The 24256-nt window shown below is 38.0% G+C and overlaps 1 protein-coding gene across 2 annotated transcripts in view; it reads right to left on the reverse strand.

Moving 5' to 3' along the window:
- JMJD1C (jumonji domain containing 1C) overlaps positions 1-24256 on the reverse strand; it is a 167366-nt gene that overhangs the window by 93508 nt on the left and 49602 nt on the right. For both annotated transcript variants that reach the window (XM_086752792.1, XM_086752787.1), the window contains exon 2: positions 17897-18061. In XM_086752792.1, coding sequence (XP_086608918.1) covers positions 17897-18061 — 165 coding nt within the window. The remainder of the gene's footprint in view (positions 1-17896; positions 18062-24256) is intronic.

Below are 24256 nucleotides of genomic sequence, written 5' to 3' on the forward strand. Positions count from 1 at the left end.
AGTTCCTAAAGGGCTGGAAAATACTGGGAATGAAAAGCTTTCTCTGTATTACATGGAGAACATCTCCAATCTGGCCAAGATGACCTCCATACAGTCAGTCTTGTGAAATAGATCTTTGCATAAGACCTAGCAAAATGAGGAAGAGAACTGCGGATGAAGAGAAGGGAGTTGAACAGTTTTATCCCTTCAGCATCACATGTGTCTGAAGCAAGGAATTTGTAGGCATTGTATAAAAGGGATCAGAGATTCCTCAAACCTAGATTATATAGTGAAGAATTTGTGAAACTATAACATTGCTCTGTATGTGACCATATTTCCAGTTCCTTAGTCTTTGTTATACAGAGGTAACATGGAGGGTTTCCTGCTTTCACTTTTTCTTCCGAGAGTTCCGATGAACTCTGTACATTACTGTTTAATCTGTGATTCTACACAAACAAACATACATACTCCTTTCAGTAGCCACTCCTCTATTCAACACTCCACCTGGAATGAAGGCAAGAGATTCTCTCTCACCCTTTCCTCCAAGAATGGCAAAAATGACTGCATGAAAACATCACCACAAAGGACCAAAAGGAAGAACCCACTGGACTCCATCCTATTCTGACTTGCAATCTTCTGTGGCAGCAGTAATCCTCCTTTTAAAGGTAAACCGGAGACAACAGCTACCACCAGATATTCTATGATTCTGTTTATCTCAGCAAGTAGGATCTTTGTGCTCTGGTGAAAGAACAGAATTGTTTGAACCACCTTCAGTCTCCTCTTGCAGAGAAGAGAACAGGGAGAACAAAGACTCCCCCTTTTGACACCAGTGAGCTCCTGCAATAGTTCTCTAAATTTGGAAGATGACAACCTGGCAGTCACTTGCATGAAAAAGCTATGTTTCATCATATAACTCATTCTGGCTACAGGTAGGAAAAGAGTGAACCAACAATTGCTGGTGACTGAGCCTTAAGTGCTAAGACATTCAATCTAGACAAACAAAAGCTGATGCTGAAACAGGAGAAAAAACAATCAAAACAACTAGAAGAAATGGTAAACCACACAACTACACTGTCATGTTTGCTTTGTCTCCCGGGTTCCCCTCACATCCAGGTTTTTGTTTTTTGTTTTTTGTTTTTTTTTTTTTCATTCTTTGCTGATGAATTTCCAATTCCCTTTGTTCCCTGCCAGCAGCCACCATCCCAACACAAGCCCCTCAGAGAGCTCTAGAAGCATCAACATTGCTTACACTGTTATCAAACAACAGCAGAGAATTAAAACAGGTACCAGTCATTGCTTGGAACCAAACACAAGCAGTTCAAGTAGACAACTCCACTGCTTACAGACCTATCCCGATACTGATGGTATCTCCTTTCAAAACAATGAGATACAACCTCCTGTCTCAATACCAGCAGCACGCATCCTGGAGGCAAACGAAGTAGTGACTGAATCCTCCTTTCTGAGTTGAGCAGCAATCCCAGTAGACAAAAGAAGAATTATATAATAATGTACAGCCAAATTTTTAGACAACTGCTGAAGTCTTAGCAAAATCAGAAATCAGCCAAAGTGAGTGGGAAGGAGTCATCTTTACTATTTCTGTCCCTACAGATCAGAAGAAATCACAACTGAACTCACCTCCTGCCACAAAACTACTCAAGAGAATGACTTCGCAGTAATGAAATTATATTCCCAGCCTTCATGGTTGCAAGTTGAGCCGAAAAGTATTAACAGGCTGCAAATCATTGCTTGCTTGAGTCTGGAGAAATGACTCAGATCTGTAAACTGCTCCATTAAACTGAAAGCAGAACACCCCCGAGTCTCTGTCCATGTGGTGGAAACTCTGACCTTTCCTCACATACAGCATAAAGAAGAAATTTTTGCTAAAGAATTTCATCACTTGGTCGCAGTCAGGAACTACGTTATTTCCTCCACTTACAATCTCATCCCTCAGAGGGTGACTGACCTGCAAGACAGTTCAATGAGAAGTGAAATGTAAAGAACAAAGAGAACACAGGTTTTGTCTGCATAGCAGAAGAGACAGAAATATGGTCTGGTGAACTGATCGAAGCCACAGAGGAAGGGGGAAGATAGGGGGAGATTTCAGTGAAGGTAGAGTCAAGCTACAGTCTCTGACACAGGACATCCGAAATACTGTAGAAAAAAAACCAACTTGTGCAGAACAAGTGACTTGGAGAGCATGTTAAAACAACTGATCAAGAATTAAAACAGTTGAAAATAAACAGGATTAAAAATCCTTTTACATATAGTTTAAACTTATTTCCTCTAGTCTGATGAGACAGCTGTTTGAAGACAACATTGCTTTAAAAAAAATCTGATTATCCTTGCTTACCAGTTCATTTGTGGGTAGCTCATACCCACATTCTCATGTCTACCTTGGAAATGGAAAATAAGCCTCAGTTTCTGATAAATTAACGTTATTGTTTTTACCGGCATACACAGATAACAATATTCTTTGGCTCCTCGTAGTTTTGGATCATGATTGAAAACAGAATTTCAAGAAAGAAGCAAGTATCTGCTTTGGCCTAATGGCTTATTCTCCATAACAAATTTGATATAAACAGTAACTGGGTTTTCTCCATTTACTTTTTATAGTCAAAATGTTATTGCTGGCCAACATAACAACAGTACTCAGAATTTATTGTGTTTTATAAATCTTGCAATAATCTTCCTGTTATCTCCCATCTTCATTTATGAAAATAAACAGATCTTTTAGTTTGTTTCAAATACAAAAATCCAAAGGCAACTAGTAAAAATCTGGATTATGTTAGTTAAAATAACCATACTGAAACTGCACTGAGAAAGCAAACTGCAGCTGGTGCTTTAAATTCACAATGTATAGGCTAAGACCTTGGTTAAAACCAGTGAAAAAGGTCCATGTACGTTAAAGAAAAGTAGTTCCCCAACAGCAAGTAAGCAGCTATTGACTACCTTTCATAGACAAACTATGCCAACCACATCCATAGCTAAGTAACAGACCTGTCCTTTCTTCATATCATTAAATTAATAAGATTCAAAATAAAATATATATTAAAAAAATCACTGCTACAGTGTAAATACATATACTAAAGTATATGTTAAAATACCATGAATATATAAAAGGAAGTGTTTAGAATCCTGTTAAAATCAGTGAAGAAGCCAGTCTTTCTACTCTACTATCCAAAATTTGCTTGAAGTAACACAAACAGACCTGGGGCAGGCAGGCATAGAATGACTAAGTTTCCTAATTCTCCTGGTAGCTAACACGTCATGCACTGTATTCTCAAAAGGCAGCCAGATACAGGACCAGTCAAATGACATCCAATAGCGTTAACCTCCCCTGCCTGGATGTGTGGAACAGTCGCCCTTCCTGCTTTCATTTGTACTTTGTACGTGCTTTTGAAACGTTTCAGGATATGACACTGGTCATTTTGCCACTTTGAAAGGAAGCCTGGCTTAGATATTCAGAGGCAGGTTTAAAAGGCCCAATAAAGGGTACAGTGGTTATTCTAATAAATAATCTGGTATACACTCTTATGTGTGCCAATAATGTCATTTGTACTGAAGGAACTCCAAGTACATCCGTCATTAAAAGATTGTGCAACTGCAGCAGCCAAAGATGTTGAAATTGACATTCTACAGCAGTGGCAGTAATTTCAGTTGTGTGCCAAAATATGATTAATCACAGTTCATTGGGTATTTTCATAGTAACATAGGAAAAGAGCTTATCGTAGAAAAACCATATGATCAATTAGGAATGCCATCAAGCCCCTCATAAGCATAACCTTCTGGTAGTATGAATACCACAGCGCTTATATATGCAGATTAACTGCCAAGATACAGGTTTATATATATAAAGGACAGAATCAAAACTGTTAGTAAAAGAGCATATGGAAAACTGCATAAATTCCTCCCTAAGAAAAGCTCATCCGAGACAATGCATGTCTAAAGGAAACACAAATTGCTGCACGTTGCGACAGACAGCAGAGTTGCATTTCTACCTGATCACATTTTGAGGAGGAGGAAAAGAAAGAGTCACAACAGGTTCTCTATACACTACACATACTGTTCAGGCTTATAAAACTCATTGCAATCCCCTCATCTGCAAATCAAGTCAAATGCATCATTCTGCGAGGACTGCACAGGTCTTGACTAATCAGATGCTGCTGCTATTTACAGCTACCTTCATCAGCAAACTCAACAGCGCTTAGTAGAGGTTCATACAATTCTGTGTGACGCCTGACAGAAGTCACAGTTCGCTATAAACAAGTTCCGATGCAATCTCAAAGCCGTAACTTGCTTTTTATTTCCACAGGACAGATGCGATTATCTTACCAGCAGTAGGAAAACATCCATAAAGCCCTAAGTACTTGAGAAATAAATACACACAGTAATTCCATTTTAGTTCTGCATTGTCTCCAATATGACAAAGTTCCAAAAGACTTATCTGACTTAATTTAATTCCTCCACAATCATCAATAAATTGTCCCAAATATTTCTAGTTCTCTCCATATAAATTAATTACACCGTAAGTCTTAGAAGATGACTGTACACAAATACGTATCACTCTACTTGCCAATAAAGGATCAATAGCGAATTTTTTACCAGCTCTCAAATAACCTTGTAAATGCTTCTTACCCCAAAAGTAAACCAGTTTCAGTTAGGTCTGTCCTGCGTAATCTACAGAAAGAAACGCTCTGGAAGCCAGAGGTGCTGCCCAGTCTTCAGAATTAAAACAGTTAGCATCTTGCCTCAAACTTCAGTAAGGATCTGACAAATTTGTAGCAGCAGTTTACAGAGGTGTCGAGACCTCTTCACGTACACAATCCACTACTAACAAGACTCCTGAAGGGGAATGTGTTTTGGTGCATCTTCAAACTATCCTTTCTGTAAGCTACAAAGATATACCCTGGCATTTCTGTAGTACTTCAGATAATCATGATATAAAAGAGAAATTGGCTTTAAATTTAAAAGCAATTTTTAAAGTTTTATGAATCATATCGAATACTTCAAAAGTATTAAAAGTATAATAATTTATAACAGTAAAAGTACTATAAGCAAAATCATACCTGGACATATACAAACACTGGGAACAAAACCAACAGGCTTCAGTTTAGTAACAGAGCCTCACCACGACACTGGTTAGAACAGATACAGCCTATTCCAGACAACTACATCAAAATACACGGGAACGTCGTTCTCTAAAAAGCCAGTTACACTCTTAAATGTAAAATCAATGTAAAAAAATTCTATAAAGCACATAAAATGATTTTGGTTGTATTCATATTAATATATAGCTTTATATTTGTACTTTCAAAATAGCTAAATTTATCAACCAACACTAAAAAGTACTGTTTGGCTCATTTCAGGATTCAGCTAAATGTTTCAGCGATTCCAAAGGCATCCAGTCAGTTAGCCGTAGAAATCAAAATCAAAAAATTGCTTGTAGCAATTTAGCACATGGATTTAAAACCCCAGCAAAGTCCTTCAACGAAATATGTAAGAATTCTTCAAACCCATCTGAAACTAAAGCCACGAACAGAATACAATTCTGCATCATTTATTAAAAGAAATTAGGTACTTACCCAATATCTTAGACTCAAAATTGATGAAACATTTCAACAAGAGTTTTTCAGAATGATGCATTATATGTAACAATTTTTTTCTTTAACAGTTCTGTTAAAAAATTGAATATTGAGAGGTTTCATGTAAATTTCTAACGGCTGCTTAACTAATGGACCTCGTTTTTCTAATAAAGCAAACAAAATAGAAAACAAAAGCAGCTAATAGAAGATGAAAACCCTTAATAAAACACTTTTTTTCCTGACCATGACTGGTGTAGACCCTATGACAGTCAGTAGACAAAAAATAAACATTATTTTGTTAATTGTGTTAATAATTCACCTGTCTGTAAATAAGAAGTCAGACTTACTCAGGGTTAGATGAGGTCAGCTATGTTTCTCTAGTAAAATATTAATTACTGCTAAAGGATATTATTTTCAAACAAAGACCCATTCCCTAATCAATACTAGACTATTTTGAATGCTTACAAAGTCAGTCTAATTAATATTTTTCTGAAATTGTTATGGTTCCTAAAGACTTTATATAGCCCTACAATTACAGTTCTTGATTCACTTTCTGCTGTTGAAGATACTCTATGTCATAATGCTTTAAACATGCAATGCACACTAAATAAGACAAAATATCTTAAAGAATTACTAATAACTACTGTTGAGGTAACCCCAAGGTTTACTGCAAGGATGAGGGGACAGGATAGGAAAAAACCCACAAACAGAAAATCAAGTTTCACTGTGTGTCCTTCCCCAATTTATGTGAATCTTCCACGCAGAAGGTAGAAAAGTGGAAGTGCTGTAAAAATCACAGATATGTAGCCATTTATCAGGTATTTCTTAATACCTGATAAAATTTAAAAAAAAAAAACCAGTTTCAGTGTTGTTCATAATTTGCTTAAGACTGACATCATCCTAACAGAACGTGCACTGCAAAAAGAAACAGAAACTTTCAGTTTAAGTTTTTGCTTTTTCTTTTAAAAAGCCATTTAAAGTGTATTTGCCATTTCTAGCCCTTGACTCAACTTCCCAATTTGGCCAGCAGCTGGAAGGATGTTAAGCCAAGGGTACGAGAAAGGAAGTCATACAACAATAAGCTCCCAGCCCCGGCCTCTACGTACTCACTGAGAGAATGGATTTTGAACCCACTGCAAATAACTGGATGCGGTGTGTAAAGTAAAAATTGTATTTTTTTTCTTTTATTAAAAAAAAGGAGAAGAAAACGGCTCAGCAGAAGAAACAAACCTATGCCTTCAGTAGCTTCCCCTTCTATCCTTCTCTCCCCATCAACAACTCCCTCACAATTCTAATTAGCCTGTGGTTACTGCCTAATCGCATCATAATTCTTCTCGTCACAAGTTGCATGACCTGAGGCCAACCAGTGTTTCTATTCCTCCTGCCTGGCTGAGGCACATGCAGAGCCACCAAATCTGAAACGGGCTTCAAAAATGCCAATTAAATCCGTGTCGACATAAATACTGCAACATGAAGTTCAGAAACACACACCTGAAAGGAACTGGCAAGTACTTCAGGAAACTGAAGCCAGGAACAGAGGATGTACTGGTTTTACTACTTAAGAGTGTGTTTTTCAGAAAATAAGAATGACGGTCATTTTGTCCAAAAAAAAAAAAGTTATCAGAAATTTTAGAATACTAAAGCTATAAAATACAGACTCTATCCTAGCCAGCCTCCTCATGCAGGTTAAAGACCTGAAGCTGACAGGCTGGTTCCTGAACTTCTTTCTTATGCTCTGTTTACTGTCTAGAAGTTAAGATAAATTAAAAATGTGAACTTACTAGATGGACAACATCAAATCATCGCTAGAACAACTTAAGCAGTGTATGAGGTTGGCTGTGGAAATTTGACCTTTTGTGGTCTAAAAAAATTTTCATATATGAAAACATAGATCATTCATGATAAACATATCATGCAGAACTCATTTATAATGCTTTAGCACCTATGACAAAGAAAAAGTGAAGACGACAACCTTTCGCTACAGGTACTCAATTTAGTCTGTTTTAGTGTAACCAAAGGCCTGCAACGTCTGCCAGCAAAATAAATTTGTTAATAGTAGATAACTATAAAGATTTAATTTCAAAATCTTTTCTCAAATGCAGGGCCCTAAGAGCACAGAATGAAATCAAAATACATAATAAACCAGAAGTGATCAAAATTATTCAAGTACAGACAATGTATAATAGTAATAAATAACAGCACTTCATTCTCACATAAATCCCTGCTTACTTCACAAGAGCTTAGTGCAACCAGTAATGTAGAGTACTTTTATAGAACGCAGAAGGAGAGGGCATGAGTGTGTGTACACACTCCAGGGGACAGAGCTTGCAGATCTAACTGAAATTTAGGAGGTTTTAAGCCAAAGTATCAAAAGGGAAGGCAGCAGCACTGTCCCTTTCAGCATCAATGAGAGACTGGTTAAATCCATTGTGAAACCTTATCTGTAACAGATTGAGCTGAAAGGAAGTTAGGGTGTTGGTTTGTTTCATTTATAACCTGTTTGTAAAGCAGAAGCACTTTAAAAATTACTACCATAGCAGTACTGAGCTCCAACTCTGCCCTGCACAGGTGGGATTACACTTTTTCCCCAGGCTCTGTCAAAATCATATAAAGGAGACAATAGCCTCCCAACCACCTAACCAGCAACACTAGTATCACATTCATTCCACAAGGTAATGAAATCATCCTTTTTTCAACTCAATTTCCTTGTTATCCCAAATATTAATATCCTCTTCTACACCACAAGGGCTCAAAGGACTAAAACATCTTCCTCTGTGTCTTCTCCCCAATCCATGCTGTCAATTCTCTTTTCGAATCTACTAACACAAGATCCCACACCATCACTTATTCTGGTTATTCAAAATTGTGGAAGATCATACTGAATGTCAAGACTTGCTGCTACTGCTGTAAAAAGAAATGAAGTGCTACAAGAAATTCACAGAAATCAAGGGAATATTGTTTCATGGGTGCCTGTTCTGTGGCTGTGGCAGGCTGAGGACAGGGTAAAATAAATCGATGCAACCATGACATGACAAAAATGCTTTGTGGAATCACTCCAAAAAGGAGACATTAGAAGAAATAGTTGCCTTGTTTATGTGCCAATAACCAAAATTCAGGTGGAGATGAAGTACATACTTTTAGTACCATCAAAACAGCTTCCTTCAGATTCACAGTACTTTGCAAAATGCAGAACTTACACCCTAACCTAGCACAATGCAGTGTCTGGATCTGGCTGCAGCATTTTTACTACATTCAAACGTTAATTGGACTTGAAGTTTCTATGTCTCAGCTGTAGGAGAACAGACTCTATTCACATGAAGTCATATGTATCCAAACAGCAACGTACAAACTACTGAAATAGTTTTTCAGAAAAGGTGCTTCGCGTTTCGGGTGGGTTCTCCATGCTGCTACACCTTTAAGGGGGATACTGAGACTTCATACAGCACATTACAGGATTCATGATGAAACTCCGAAGAAGCTGCTGGAATTCTGGGAAAGGAGAACAAGAAATCCGTAAAACTCTAGTTACACCTTCCATAACTCATCTTACCCCAGTCAACATGAAGAGAGCAGTGCTTCAGTACCGCACAGCTGACAAGTCATTAATGCAGAGAAGCAGTAGTGGAGATTTTAACAGTGGGTGGCTTTCGAAATCAGCTGCCAAGTGGATTTGACAGGTGTAAAGCCCAGCTGCTCCCCCCTGCCACCACAAGAAAAACACTGAGCAGTTGCTTATGGCTGGAAGTCTTCTGGCATAGCTTTCCTCATTCTGGACAGCCACCATTCAGTTGGAGGACAAGTATCACGCTGACATCCTTCCCTCACTGTACAGTCCCTCAACAGGTATAAGTCAGGAGATTTTTTCTAAATGTTTTTAATATATAGAGAAAAATATTTTATTTGTGTACATATCTCTATATATGCACACATCTATAAATACATACCCACACATGTACACATACATATACATACACATTACATTTATAATATAAATCGTAATTTAAATAAACAGTAACAAATAGACTGTGAGTGACCAGACAGAGAGATACACAAAAGGCACTGCAGGCATTCAGTCATTCTTCCAAAGCCCAAGCTCTGGAAGTTGAATTTCAAAAACACTGTGCTGAAATAGCCAACTGCATCCATATGCCTATATTCTACTCACTACTCTAACTCCAAAGTGGAGCTGATCCTTCTAGTTCATTGAAGAAGTTCAGATGATCTAGAGAACTACAAAGCCATTTGTTTTTGTCAGCATAAATCTAAAATTTGTTCTCATAAATGCTACAACCAAAAATATCAGAGACTTGGGACTTCCCAGCCAATTCCAGAGGACCCAGCACAGCTCTGTGCTTTTAGACCTGATGAAGCTGCTGAGTAGGTCAACACTGAAGCTGGAAGTGTGAATGCAGTTCAGATACACTAACTATAATCTACACTAACTTCTATCTAGCTGACTAGGGTATCATCAGGAATATAACCATATATTGAACCAATACAGGTTTCAGCACCGGTTATAAAACCAATAATATACAAGCAGTTATCCTGCACTGAGCTCCCTGCAGCTGTGGCTGCTCTGCTCTGCTTCAGCTGCCTAGCTTGAATATGGAACCTTGAGAAACTTTATGCCTTTCACAAAACACATAACAAATTATTACCAGCATTTCACTGCTGTCTGTCTTTCAAGCAGGTGCACATGACAGAGGCACACTCAATTGGGAGTATTGCTTAGTGTTGCAGCTGAAGGATGCTAAACAATATCTAGTTATTTAATTTGTGTAATCCTTGTAGAACAAGAAGTGCTTTACCAGCAGGAAAGAACCTGAAGGAGAAAGACCTCCAGGATGCTGTGACATACTAAACCACCTTTCTCTGGAGAAGCTGCCAAAATGGCAATTCCCAGGCCCTTGTGATTAAAATGACTTGTGCTTACTTTTATTTTAAGGCTAAAATCTAGAAAACACTCTGTTTTGTATGGAATTGTAGCACTCTTGTAAATGAATTTGACATTAAAACCAATTCTTAGCCTAGCACTTGAAATATATTAAATACTTCATGTATTTTATATATTTGGAGGTATGCTTTTACAAAACTAAATCCTTTCAAATAAAAAGGGTCTCCATTTCTTAGAAGTGCAAGTTTAACAAGAAGGAAGTAAATAACCCAAACAACCTTGCCATTACCCAACACCTTGAGGCAAAAAAAACTTTGGAACAAACAATGCGGTAGTGTAAAGTGCAGAGAGTAGCAGGGCTGCAGACAAGTCAGCACTGCAGTGAGGCTTCCTACTCTGTCACTCACTTACAGAGTGGGAAGCCATAGGACAACACCCACATTTCACAACAGAGCATCTGGGGAGACAGATTTCAGTTTATTGCTGTTCATTTGGGGCATGTCCTGGGAAGGTAATGGCCTCTGCTTAGAAGGCTGTGTAGAGAGCAGCGTCTCCCAGTAAGCAGTAATTTAAAAAAAACAAGTGCCAAAGTACACAGGCGGGATGTGGTACTGCTTGAGACATTTATGTTCTGTGGGAATATTACAGTAACATACTCTCCAGCAAAGTAATCTTTGAACCATCTCCAAGTGCTGTTTCTGCATGTTACTGTCTTTCACAATACAACAAAAATCAGGTCATTTATGCTCTGCTGAGTCAGTTACTTAAATTTTCTCTTCCCCAAGCTCTAAAGTGTCTTAAATCTTTTCCACAAAGCTGACAGTTTCCAAGCATTTTCCCCTCTGTTGTATGTATCTCCTCTTTACCCTAGATGAGCAAGGTATACAAGTGCTAGAATTCTGATGCAGGGAATGGAGAGCCTGAAAAAAACCCACTATTAGTTTTTCATTTTTTTTTCCCTGGAAGCTACAGCTTCCTCCCCTCAAATTTGATATATTCTCAAAGTTTTTACCTATTTTTAGGACTCAGGAGACTGAGTCTTCTCTCTGCCTTGCTTTCCATATACACAGTAATCCTTTGTGAACTTACTTCTTTTTACTGATAGAGTATTTTGAGTGTCTGCTGAAGATTTAATCACAGTAACTGGCAATGTATATTGTTGTTTTCCATTGTGCAGAAGGAGAACAGGTTGCAGTGAAGTCACTGAATATGCAGGAAGAATATTAGCAGTATTCACAGGAACTCCTGCCTTTGAAGGGGATCAATCTGATCCATAGGGCCAATATATTAAAGAGAAACTTACTCAGAAATGCTAAAATCAGACTATCAAGACAAGGAAAAAAACAAATCCTTGAGAGTGTGAAAAAGTGGTCGTGCGTCACAGTATAAACATGAACAAACAAGGGACCTGTTCTACTTTCTGTCCATTTGACCCATGAATTTCTGGAAGCTCTATAGAAGCTTGTTGTACAAGCTGTACATTTTCTTCTTTAATTGTGACACAAATGCCAATAAACTGGCACTGTATAAGTATTTGCTTTATAATCCAACACAATCAAGCCAGCTGAAGCAGAATGCAGTCAAGCAAAAGGATTCTGCAATTGACAGCTGAGACAGAAAGGCAGGAAAGGAGGGGGAAAAGGCTACATAAAGTCAGAGGACAAGCTGATCCTCCACGTGTCCATGAACACTTCTACTCTTATACTTTACCACCAAGTCCCTGACACTCCGTCTGCACATGAACATATGGGCTCATTCACATCTAAGCAGAACAAACGCACCCACTACCACCCAGAACAAACCTCATCTCATTCTTCTGTGAGACAACCTCCTCATTAGCATGACGGTCAGACTGAAGGCCTGCAGTCCCACAGGTGCCACTGGCACTGTCCGCCATAAATCAGCTCCAGATTCTCACAGTGGAAGACAGTTAGTCACTGCCAATGAAGACCCACTCTTTGTCCCTGGTTTTGTTGTAAGCCTGGCTAAAGCTCTATATTCTTGCAGAGCGCTGGAAAGAGTCCCAGGAAAGACTGTTCTCAAGCCACTGGTTTAGCAATGACTTCACTCGTTCCAAGAAAAATAGACAAGCAAACAGACACATGCTCCTTTTTTACTGGGGGGAGGGAGGAGATTGAGTTGCTCCTGCAGCTACCATACCTCAGGAGACAAGCATATTCAATATCTTCTAATGAAATAATTTTAGTTTTTATACATATACATACACACACACTCTTCAGAAATATACAATTGCAGGAGAACCAGTTCTCCCTTGATGCCAGGACTAAAACTGGGAGCAATACAGTTATTGCAGACCTTTTCATCAGTTGAGACCAAGGTGAGTACTGTAAAGCTAGCGAAGCACTTGATATTCAAACCAACACAGAATTAGTATGGATTCTTCTGATTTATTATTTATTAGTTCATACTGAATTCACAAGCAGCACTGTTTTATTTATAGGTATAGCAACAGGCAACACATACTTAACAAAACAAATCATATCCAGTAGAACATGCAAAACCCCTGACCCGTCACCCATACCCATCACAGGTACATTATCTTCCCAGGCACCCAGCTCTGCCCTGCCAGCTAAGGGAACCATTCCCCAGTCCCATTTTTCGTCATGTTAGGCTGAGTTAAACTGTTTCCTCCTTTGATCACCACCCTGCACAAGACTGCTAGTTTCTTCCAAAAGGAAAAAGCCAAAATAAGATAATACTTTCCTTCCTCTGTTCTACAATAGTTTCTTCTTACTGCAAATGCTGAAGTTTCTCATGTGCACTCCCATTCAATGCACTGTCTTCCTTATCTGCAACACTAATCTTTTTCTTTCCAACCTCTTGTACTCTCCTAGCTCCTTTTCCTGAAAGTACAAACTTGCCATAATCTATTCATCTTTAACTCCTCTAATCTTAATTGCATTTTCAATTACCCTTCTTCCTTATCTCCTTTCCAAGATGATGGAACATACCACTTAAAATGCCAGTCTTAAATTCACTTCTTTCATTTCTATCTGCACACCTTCAATGATAAATTTTCATTTTGGTACATTACTGAAGTTTCTCTTCCTAAAAAAAAAAATTAAGGAAAGGCACTCAGTCGACACCCTCATATGCCTTAAACATATAAAGCTGACGTTGTTGAGAAAAAGTGAACTGCTATCTAAGTTCCTGCCACAGTTTCCTCCCCTAGTCAGTCTATCACCTTAAACTTTTCTTCCATATTATTCTATTATTCTCTAAAATATCTCCAGGGGCGTCTGTCCTTACCTCCCTCTTTTTCTCCCTCTACACTTCATTGCTAGATATTTTAAGATGCAATTAGAGAGATAGTAATTAAATTCAAACTGACATCTCACAGAAGCATTCTATTCTGTCCATCTAAAACCTTTCCTCCAATGTGCCACACTGCCCACACACTAACTTCCATCTCTCTTCTTGGCTGCTGATACTCCTAAGGCTTCAGACTGAACTACATCATAGGCATGATTATATCACTGATTTCTAACATCCTAGTCTTCAAACTATTTCTACATCAGAAAGATTAATTTACTTCCTCTAAAACACAACTATTCTTATCCACCCACAGATCAAAACGTTTTATCCATCATCTCAATTGCTCCGAAGTTATTTCCTAAGGAATTCAAAAATCGATTGTGCCTCATTTTTGAAGTACTGGAAATTCTCCTAGCCCATCACTTTGAGCCCATCACTCCCCTCTTTCAGTATCCTTGTGACACACACACCCACTTTGTTTACCAAACTAAGCTGATGCCTTCAATTTCAACACTTTATCTAGGCTACTTTTCTTAATCCCTTAATGTGGAAAGACACACCACTCACTTCTACTACCTACACTTTTTAAAGTTTTCAAAATCTTATATTTTTTTCCTATGCTTTGGACAATAAGTTTTCTCCTGCATTGACATCTGCACAGCATCTCCATTACTTGGGGAAACAACAAGCTTTGTTCAGCAAACACTCCCTTCCCTAACGTCTAGGCTACATTTATGCTGACATCACTTATCACCATTGCCACTTCTTTATGCTTTTTGATAGTCTTATCTTCCATGCTTTTAAATACCCCACATGCAGGGTGATTTCCAATTACACCTGCCAGCAAGGTAGCCAAGTTCTCCACTCTTTCCAGAAAATCATCTCAAAAGGAGGAAAAGCATTTGATTACAGCACGAACAAGCTGAGGCACTATACCTCCTCTCTTTTTCACAGACTTCCACAGTATCCCAGAAACAGGTATCTAGCCAATGTTATCAGAGTGACCCTGATACGATAAAGCATGTCGCTGCCAACAGGACTCCAGGCTCATTTACGGTCAACTTTTTACTGTCAGTATGAACAAGGCAGGAACTCCACTAAAAGAAATTACAATTCATCGTGAAAGAAACGGAATTCAGGGGATAATCTATCCTTCCCTTTATCCTCCCTTCAGAAACTGAATTCAGGGGATAATCTATCCCTCTTTGCCATTGTTTCTAAACAATGAGAAAGAGACAGTACTTCTAATTTCCTCACTTTCTCAGCACCTGACATAAGAGCCTAAAATCTTAAAGCACAGCTACATGAGATCAATGGACGCTGTGCTTTCAAGAGCTACATCTCAGGCATTCAGGCACTGAAAAAAACACAAACATCTCTGACCAACTTGCATTCTACCAATTTCATCTATAAAGTGGAGATTATCAAACAATTGAGTAATAAAATAAAATCAGTAATTGTGAAGTACACAGATACTAAACTGATGACTGCCCAGAGAAAGCCCCACAGGAAATTACAGACCTTGTCTTCTGATCAGGTTTGAATACTATACAATAAATAGAGTATGTTGATCAAAGAAGAGAAGAACAGAAGATAACCATCTAAATAAACAAGCACTTTCCATTCACTCCACTGAAGGCAAAGATCCTGTACTACTACATAAAATATACTTAAATATAGCTTTGTTCCATATACATTAGCATCCAAAATAAAGTTATACCAGAAACTTTCATTTTGGCATTTAATATGAAGACAAGACAGTCAAGTACATAAATGATTTTTTCCAATATTGTCTTCATGCACGGGAAAGCTTAAGACTTTTCCTTTAATGACTACAGCAAGACTCAGCTTTTCCAAGAAGTGTGCATTATTACATTCACACTCAGGATTTCACATAAAAGCGCAGATAATCCTATTCTCGTTTGGCAAATCAAAAATTTTTACCATCTTTTCCGTTGCTTTCCCATTTTTAGTAAGTTTTGTTTTTAAAAAAAAAAAAACTCAAACCCCAAACTTTCATAGAGGTCATCCACTCCACTACACCAGAGTGTTCAGATAGTCTGGAAACAAAATATAAAAGTATTACAGCAATTTGAGCACCCTCCGTGTCCCCAAGGCCTGGCATGCTCAGTGCAGCTATTGATAAGGAGCAGAACTTTGGGAGGTCTCTATGGAAGGAATCTGCTCTAACTGGAGTTAATATCAAATATGGGTTTTCTGGAATGGATGACAAGAGGGTTTGACTCAGAAAACAATTGCTAGAACATCTGTAGACAGGCCAAGTACAAATGCTAGGAACGTGCCATCTTTAACATCTGGAAACTGTGACCTGACAAGCTATTTGAGCCCCATTTTGGACTATATATTCCAGTTCTTAATTGTAAAAGCAGGAGATGGATCTTTTGCAATCCTTCCTTCTCATGCCTATCAGCTACCTAAAGAACATAAACATTAAAACAAGAATCTAAAAAAGAATAAAGATAGAGGTAGTAGGAGAAAGAAAAAAAAAAAACAAAAAAAAACCAAGGAAAAAAAAAACCACAACCAAAAAACACAAAACTTTCCTGCCTTCTGCTGAACCAGCACAAGTTTGAAAAATTCTCTATTCAGAGAAAGGTGCAACTAAAACATTTTCACACAGTAGCAAAGACACTTTTAACCTGGGGACAGGATCAGCAGCCAGACTAGAATACTTTCTAGAAATACACTTGTTCTAAACCCAAGGATCTCTATCATAGAGGAAGAGATTAAAAATATGTCAAATAGTAGAATACATAGATACTAAGGTCTAAGTTGCTAACAGATTTTAAAATACCCGTGTCAAATCAAGGACAGATGAGTGTCTTCAAAGAGTAAATAATAAAAACTCCCCAAATGACATAACTCCCTAAAACTAAAAATTCTTGTTGAAGGATATACTAACATGAAACAAAAAATCTGCCTGCACAAGCAAATATACAAAACAGCCTGAACATCCAGAAAGTTAACTTGGCAAATCAGCAAAGACATTCAAGGTGAGTGAAGTAGGAATATTAACTGAAGAGGAGGTAAGTCCATCCTAAACCACCTATGCATCTCTTCCACCACTAAGCTTTCTTGAACAGCCTGTTTCATGACCTTCAGCATGGCTGTTCCAACTACAGCTCCAGAAAGATAATCACGCAACAGCATTTCAGAAAGTTCATGGAGTGCTCAGAAATCAGAATATGCAAAGAATATTTAAATGTAACACAAATAAAGTTCAGAAAAAAAATATTATCTTCTAAAGGCATTATGACTAAAAATTTGTAAAAGTCCAAGACTGAAGTTACAGATACTAAACTTAATATCAAATAGATCTAGGACTTCCCTTCTTCACAATTTCGACTAATTTGTTGGAGCTCCCTTTCACCTGTCCATCTGTGAAAAATCTTCCCCTAGTCTCTACAAAGCAAAACGTGCAATATAGTAGGTTCATGAAATATCCTGTTTGGCTCTTCTGAAGACTGACAGCACTACCAGTTTCTTTGAAGAAAAGAGGAACAAATGTCCATTGCTTATTAGATTATCTCATCAGATCCTTAGTATTCATCACATTTATCTAAAGCCATGTCAAAACCAGACAAAAACTCCCAGCAGTTCTCTCTGTAGCTTTAATGTTTGGACATCAATCCAGAGAGAACAAGAGTCACAAGTATCATCTCATAAATCAGGCAAGTAATTATCACTTACTTTATTGATCTTTGCTCAGTTTTCTCATCTTTCTGAACTCTGACTTGAATTCTAGATACACTCAACTCCCACAAAGCAGGTATCACAAGCTTAAGAGTTTATTTGTCACCTCAGTTTCAATCTTCCACAGAGCAGCAAGATGTGTTGCTGTTAAGTTTATATTTGTAAGATGCTTTGACTATGTAAAGTGCCATTAGTTCTATTATGTCACTCAGAGACTAGTTCTACAGTGCTCTAAGTTGATTCATAAAGGAAGATGAGTGACTATTATCACATCACTCCCACCCTTTCATCATAAAAGTGCTTTATTAGTATTTTCTTATCCTTTTCTTACCCGCCTCCTCCTCCATGCTCACCACTTTCCACCACCACTTAAGTAACCTAGACAGTTTCCTAAGGACAGAATTAAACAGATGGAAATAGTTTATTAAATGCAATTGCTCAAGTGTCTTACCAATGCAGGCCATTGAACTTGTTTGATCTTTGATCCCTGAGTCTGGCTTGGGTCCTTTCTTTTCGCCCAGACCAGCTGGTACTCCACCAAGAAGGCTGCAAAATCTTCATAAACTTTAACCCATTCTCGCTTTTCCCATTCAAGGTCATCAAATTCCACATACACCTGGGGAAATTTAAGAACAGGAAAGGACATATATTATTACATATACACAGCATGTGTGCATCTACATGCACTTTTGAAAGCATGTGTTTTAAAATTTAATGCAAGAGCTCGATATTACCCATTTTACTGTCATGACACTGAAATTATATAATCAGTTCCTGCACCTCAGAAGAAATTTTTCTTGGCAGTGCATTTGTGCTGAAGAGAGGAGGGTTACATTTGCGAAAACATTACTGTTAACATTGGGTATCTTATCTCATGAATGAAAAGGACAACACTAAGTATTTACTAGTATCATTCAAGTAACACATACAGCTATTTACATATCCATAAATAACTTTTAAGGATACTTCTCATTCTTAGTTCAAACACTTATATAACATAAATCAACCAAAGAACCATTGTTTTGATTAAAAAAAAAAGCGCCATTTGGATTAGAGTGAGAAAGGACCTATGGAGTCTGCAGACACTGCTACTCCAAACAAGCCCAACACACAGCACCTAACAGAAGTAGCTCAGCTTCTTGCCATTTCTGTCCTTCTAGAATCTCAGCTCCTTTGGCGAGAGTGGGGGGGATCAAAAACAAAACACCACACTTTTTGTTTCCAGCTAAATTAATTTGGAGCCAGTTTGCAGCTATCTGATCCTGTGCCATCCCTGTCCTGTAGGTTACATAGCTCTCCCCGACACATTCTTAGAGAAAAATCACACCCTGCCTCAGCTGCGTTCACTAGGCTAAATGAGCCAAACCTTTTGTCTTCTCTTGTAAGGGGGAGAGGGAAGTCAACAGCAAAAGCCTACCCAAAAGCTATCTGCATTAGCACACGCAAACTCTTCTAAAACTATTACATTTCAAAATTACAGAATGTAAGATTTTAAAAACATCTACATAATAAATTGTTTTTTTCTTCCAGGTTATGAGAAAATTAATAAGAAAAAAACAGCTGGCATTATAAAAAAAAAAAGTCACTGCTTGTCACACAAACTGGAGAAGAAGGGAAGAAGCTCTGCTACCCTCCTGAATTTCAGCTCTCAGACACACCCAAGGCAACTTCTGAAGCTGGAGTTCTTTCCTCTATCTGCTTCTAAGAACTTAAATCACTGTCACAGAAATATTCTTTTCTTTTTAACTTTGGTTAATTTTAGGCCTGCAACATACTTCCTCGTCTAGACTTTCTGTCTCACACTTTCCAATCGTGTACTACATAGGGCTCCTTTTCATCTTGTCCTTCTCCCTTGTGTACACAACTTAAATTTGCACCAAGCCTCTTCTCACTCCTGTATCAAAATTCATCATCCGTTTCCCCTGCAATAGATACTTCTTTTTAACCCATAAAATCTTTAATCCCTCCTATTCTGTTCCTACACACTCCTTTCCCCTTTCCTCTTCAAAGCATCAGATTACATAGGTAATTTACTGCAGACATTTTCTTCTGTGACAGCCCATTATCGCATCTCCACTTAAAATCTGTTCAAATAAAAAGGAAGTTTCTTCTCCTGTCAAGCCACACTCAGTCTATCCATTTATTCCACTGTTTCCTCTCCTCACAACATCCAAAAACTGCTCACTGCTCAGACTAAATGCAGCTATCACTCACCGCATACCCGACTCCTTTTCATCCACCCCTCTACCAAAGGCTGACACCCAACAGTTCCTGTCATCGCGCACGCTCGTTATCGCCAATATCATATTCACAGCCAACTGGTCTTTCCACCTCTTATCTCACATCTCATCTTACTACACATTTTCTTTTTGCTTGCTCTTAATCGCTGGGTCAAGGCCGAGTGTGCGGAAGGCAGTTACTGCATTAAACACTGTTCCTCCTTTATTTCCCAAGGCAGAGCTTTCCCTCTGGATTCACCACCTCAACATCTGCAATTTCTGCCCCTTGCCTGCTGCCACTCCTCCAACATTTCAATTCCCCAGTTCATCACAGTCATCCTCCATGTCTGTATCACCTCGTTCATCAATGCGACTACTCTTCTCCCTTTCCCCTTTGCCTATTTCACTCACTGAAGCTATCAGGAAACTACTGCTAGTCTTTGCAGTGACACTAAAATCGGCCCTATAGGAACAGTTTGTATATAAAATTACCTTCTTACCTCAGTTGTTCATTATTACAGCTATCACTTGTTATTCTAACAAAACAAGTAGAAAACAGCAGCAAAACCTCAAAAGCAAAAATCCTAAGTTGACACATTTCACTAAAAAGTGCCTTTTAATAACTTAATTTCTCTAAACTAATTTTAAAATACTTAATAAAGTTGAAGAATAATAATTCCTTAATCAAAACAGAGTTAACAGTAAATGTAGTATTGTTTTAAAGCACTGGCAGGAAAGCATATAGTATCTCAAATCATCTTAGCAGCAGTATCATGGATTTGGAGCTGCTTTGAACTCTGGTAAAGAGAAATTTATTTCTGAAATTGATCAAATCACAAAATTTAAAAGACAACCTCCAGTGACAGCACAGTCGTTCTCTAAAGTCATCTTCCTCCTGAAAATTCCATTCAGTTATTCTGGACTGGTCAGATAGTTTTATTATCTGGAAAGATATTGTACTTGAGTAGTCTATAAGCACTGTGTAAGAGGTTAAGCACCAGACCTCACACAGAAGGAAAAAAAAAAAGGAGGCAAGGGGAATTAAGTGAATAAATGTTTTTGGAAAATACAGATAAGTCTAAGCCGGAGTTAGCAGTTTAAAAACCACCACACTAAAACATACTGTATCTTCTGGACGCCAGCCAAAACTTGTGGATAACTGTGATATAATCTAGTGTTTGTGTGCAAGTTTTGCACCCCAAATAAACCAAAATCCGGTGCAACGACAGTGGGAGTTATTGCTGAGCTATCTCTAGAGTCTCCTGGCACTGTGTAATTAGATCTTCAAAGGAGCAGTTCCAAGAAAAGTGGAGAATGGAGTGTGGCATAGAGCCAGTCTGCCATTGCCCAGGGCACCATATTCCCTCCTCTAGTACGATACACACACAACCTTACTTGGGAATTACTTCTGCCAGCTTCCACCACATTCAAGTTACAATGCCAAGACTATTAACTATCTGCTAGCTTTTCAAAGTTCATTTTTGAAAGGCAGAAACTACACAGACAAAACACAGAGCCCAATCCTTCGTCCACTCTCTTTTTTTTGCTAAGAAATACTTAAATCAGGAAAATACATTACAAATTTTTCTAAGGCAACAGTAAAGCCTCTGAAGAACACAGGCTTCCTCTTTCTCTGCACACTGACCTACCGCACAGAGAACGGTATCCCCAGCAGCACAATTTATGAAAGGGAGTAAAAAAAGGGAGAGGAGGAGGAAAGGAAGCAATCCAGCAACCTATGCCAACAAAATATAACATAGAACCAAAGACAGATTCCCCTAAGGAGTGCAAAGGCTAAAAATATTTAATCTTTCTTGCTTTACTGACAAAATTCTGTACAGTAAGAAACTCTACAACATTTGCCTCCCTAAAAATGAATGTTGATTTTGAGACTTTTCAGCCAAATTTTGCCTCCCTGCCTTGTCAGCTATACAGAAGTTCATGTTCCCAGGGCGGCTGAAGTCTTCTAACCACGTATGCATTCACTTGCATAAAAAGGAGAAACTCCCACTGAGATGGTATTATATTTATAATTGGCATTAGCGTGCTAATTTCGTAACTTATTACTACTTTCCAACAGGAAGCAACATAAGCTTTTAGCATACTTTTCCAAATAAAGCAAGACAACAAATTAATTTCCAATTGAGTCAGCCAAACAACTGCAACAAAATATTGCTGTTTCAAAGCCAAAACACAACAATCGTGGTGAAATTCTCCAAACGCAGCACTGCGATCCAGAGTCTTCCAGTCACTTTTGCTCCAAATAAATACGCCTGACCAAACAAACCCTGAAACTCTACACTGTCACAAAAGCAATGTTGACTTCCAGTAAATTTGACTTACAATGCTAAAAATCGTAGTCCACGCACCACCCACTTTCTTGAAGCCACCTGAATGGGTGGATGCTGTTTGTAACTCCCCCGAAGCTATAGCAGCGAACATGTTGCTCACAGGCTGGTTTGAGCTGAAGACAACTGTGGCTTTAACAGTCCAAAGGCTGACTTCAGGTTAGGTTTGCCCTGGCAAGAGCCCCAGACAATACAGCTACAACAATCACTAAAAACTTGTGTCATTTTAAGGCAGAGTAATCTCTAGTAACAAGGAAACAGAGTGCTGTATGGTATTTATTTACTAAGTCTCTAGCCCAGTGTGCCAAAATGATCCATACACCTGATATGTATTTAACAGATACAAGTTCTGTTTTCTCTCCTAAGGGAGGACCGTACAGTTTCAGCCTTTATCATCTAAAGACTGTTAGCAAAATATTTATTTCTAGAAAGAAATAAAGCAATCTTTAAGATGTTTTTAATAAGGCAAAGAAAACTCTTCTGTACCACATCAAATAGTCTTTCATCAACATAAATCTGGCTACTGAATTCAAGGTGAGTCCCAGAGCACATCCCACTGGGTTTCATTCCTAACGTCTTTAAATTAAACGAGACAGAATATTATACCATGTGCAATTATAACACATATATACTTTATATACCATTTAGATGAGTTGAGAACTCAGAACTCAGGTGCTAAAAACTATCTGTGGAATTAAAAAGTCTTAGTTACACAACTTAAAAGATACACCTAAAACTCTTAGCAGGTAATCAAGCATCAAAAACTAGTTGTCAATTTTCCTACCTTGTCATGAATGGTCAGGTAAATACAAGAACGTGAACTCTGTAAGAAATTTAGCAGAAATTTACTTGGAAATGTGTAAATACAAAAAAAAAACCCAAAACATGTTCTAATGGCAATAAATAAAAATATTTTACAAGTTGGGAGGGAGTTTTAAAAACTCTTGGTACTATCATCAGAGGGGAAAAAAAATCCTGTTTGATGTCTTCAAATTATACAGAGTAACTAAGAGAATCAGAAACTACCTTACAAGATGTCAGGACAAAATTCTCAAATCAGCAAATTAAAACAAGTCCAAGTCAGTTACTCCCTCCCCATATTCTCCAGCATCAACTGCAATCCACAAAGTTTCATTCTAGGGCATATACATTTTACAGGCTGTTTAAGAATAGTTTATTCTTGGCCAGGGAAACAGGGAACTGGGAGTTTACTGCTTTTGAGAGAAAAATCTGCCTTCAGAAAAGAAAGTACAAGGAGCCAAGCAAGCAGCCAGTGTCCTCCGCTGCTGCCCGGTGAGTCTGGGTATCCCAAACCAAACCACCATCGGCAGCAATGCAGGTTTGAAATTGGCAGCAAGGTTTCCACAGATCTGAACCCCACACAACTCTGGCAGCTTGCTTAGCTCCGGTGGGCTTTTTTTAGCATTATATTAATTGAAAATTAAAACAAAGTATACTGGCTCAGAAAAACTTCTCCAGCTACTTATTGAGATGGATGCGATTGCCAAGCATCTGACTGGTATAAACTAAAGCTAGTGCTAACTATACAGAGAATGGAGCCAATAAGAGTGTTTTTATAAAACTTAATTTTCCCATCCCGTTTCCAACATCCTTGCCTTCTCAGGTTTTTACAGATTGTTTCTTTGATGGAAATGGCACTACCCAGCAGTCAAGTCTTCCTAAATGTATCTTTAACTAACCGAATGCAACCAAAGAACAATTTACTATAAAGCAAAACAGCTTAACACAGTAAAATTATTACTGTGTTACACAAGTGGTACCCATTTCTGCATGGAAAAACAGTGAAAGAGCAACCAAAGCCAACAGTAGGGTTTTTGTTTAATAAAGGGCTTGCAATGTTTTTCTGTGCTACCAAAATTTCCCCAATCCTTCACAATAACATTTCATAGTCGCTCTACATTAAAAAGAACTCATAAAAGAATTATCATGCTCTTTTCTTTATATATTGAAATGCTATACATTTCCATTTCACAAACTCCTTAAGCAAAACAGTACAGGAAAAAAAAAAAAAGATTATTTGAAAACTACTAGCATCAGTCAATACAGTCTAAAAACATCCAAAACAGTTGGAATAATAGCAATAGATTGGTCTTGAACTATGACATTCTTTAGGATGAAAAGGTGGGATTTATTACCTCCATGTATTCTTAAAAATAGCCAGCATTTTTACCACAAATTAGACAAATTATTTCGTAAGTACAAAAATTTCACTTGTATTTGTAG

Source organism: Chlamydotis macqueenii, chromosome 7 (assembly GCF_036417535.1).
Source record: "Chlamydotis macqueenii isolate bChlMac1 chromosome 7, bChlMac1.mat, whole genome shotgun sequence".
Lineage (NCBI taxonomy): Eukaryota > Metazoa > Chordata > Aves > Otidiformes > Otididae > Chlamydotis > Chlamydotis macqueenii.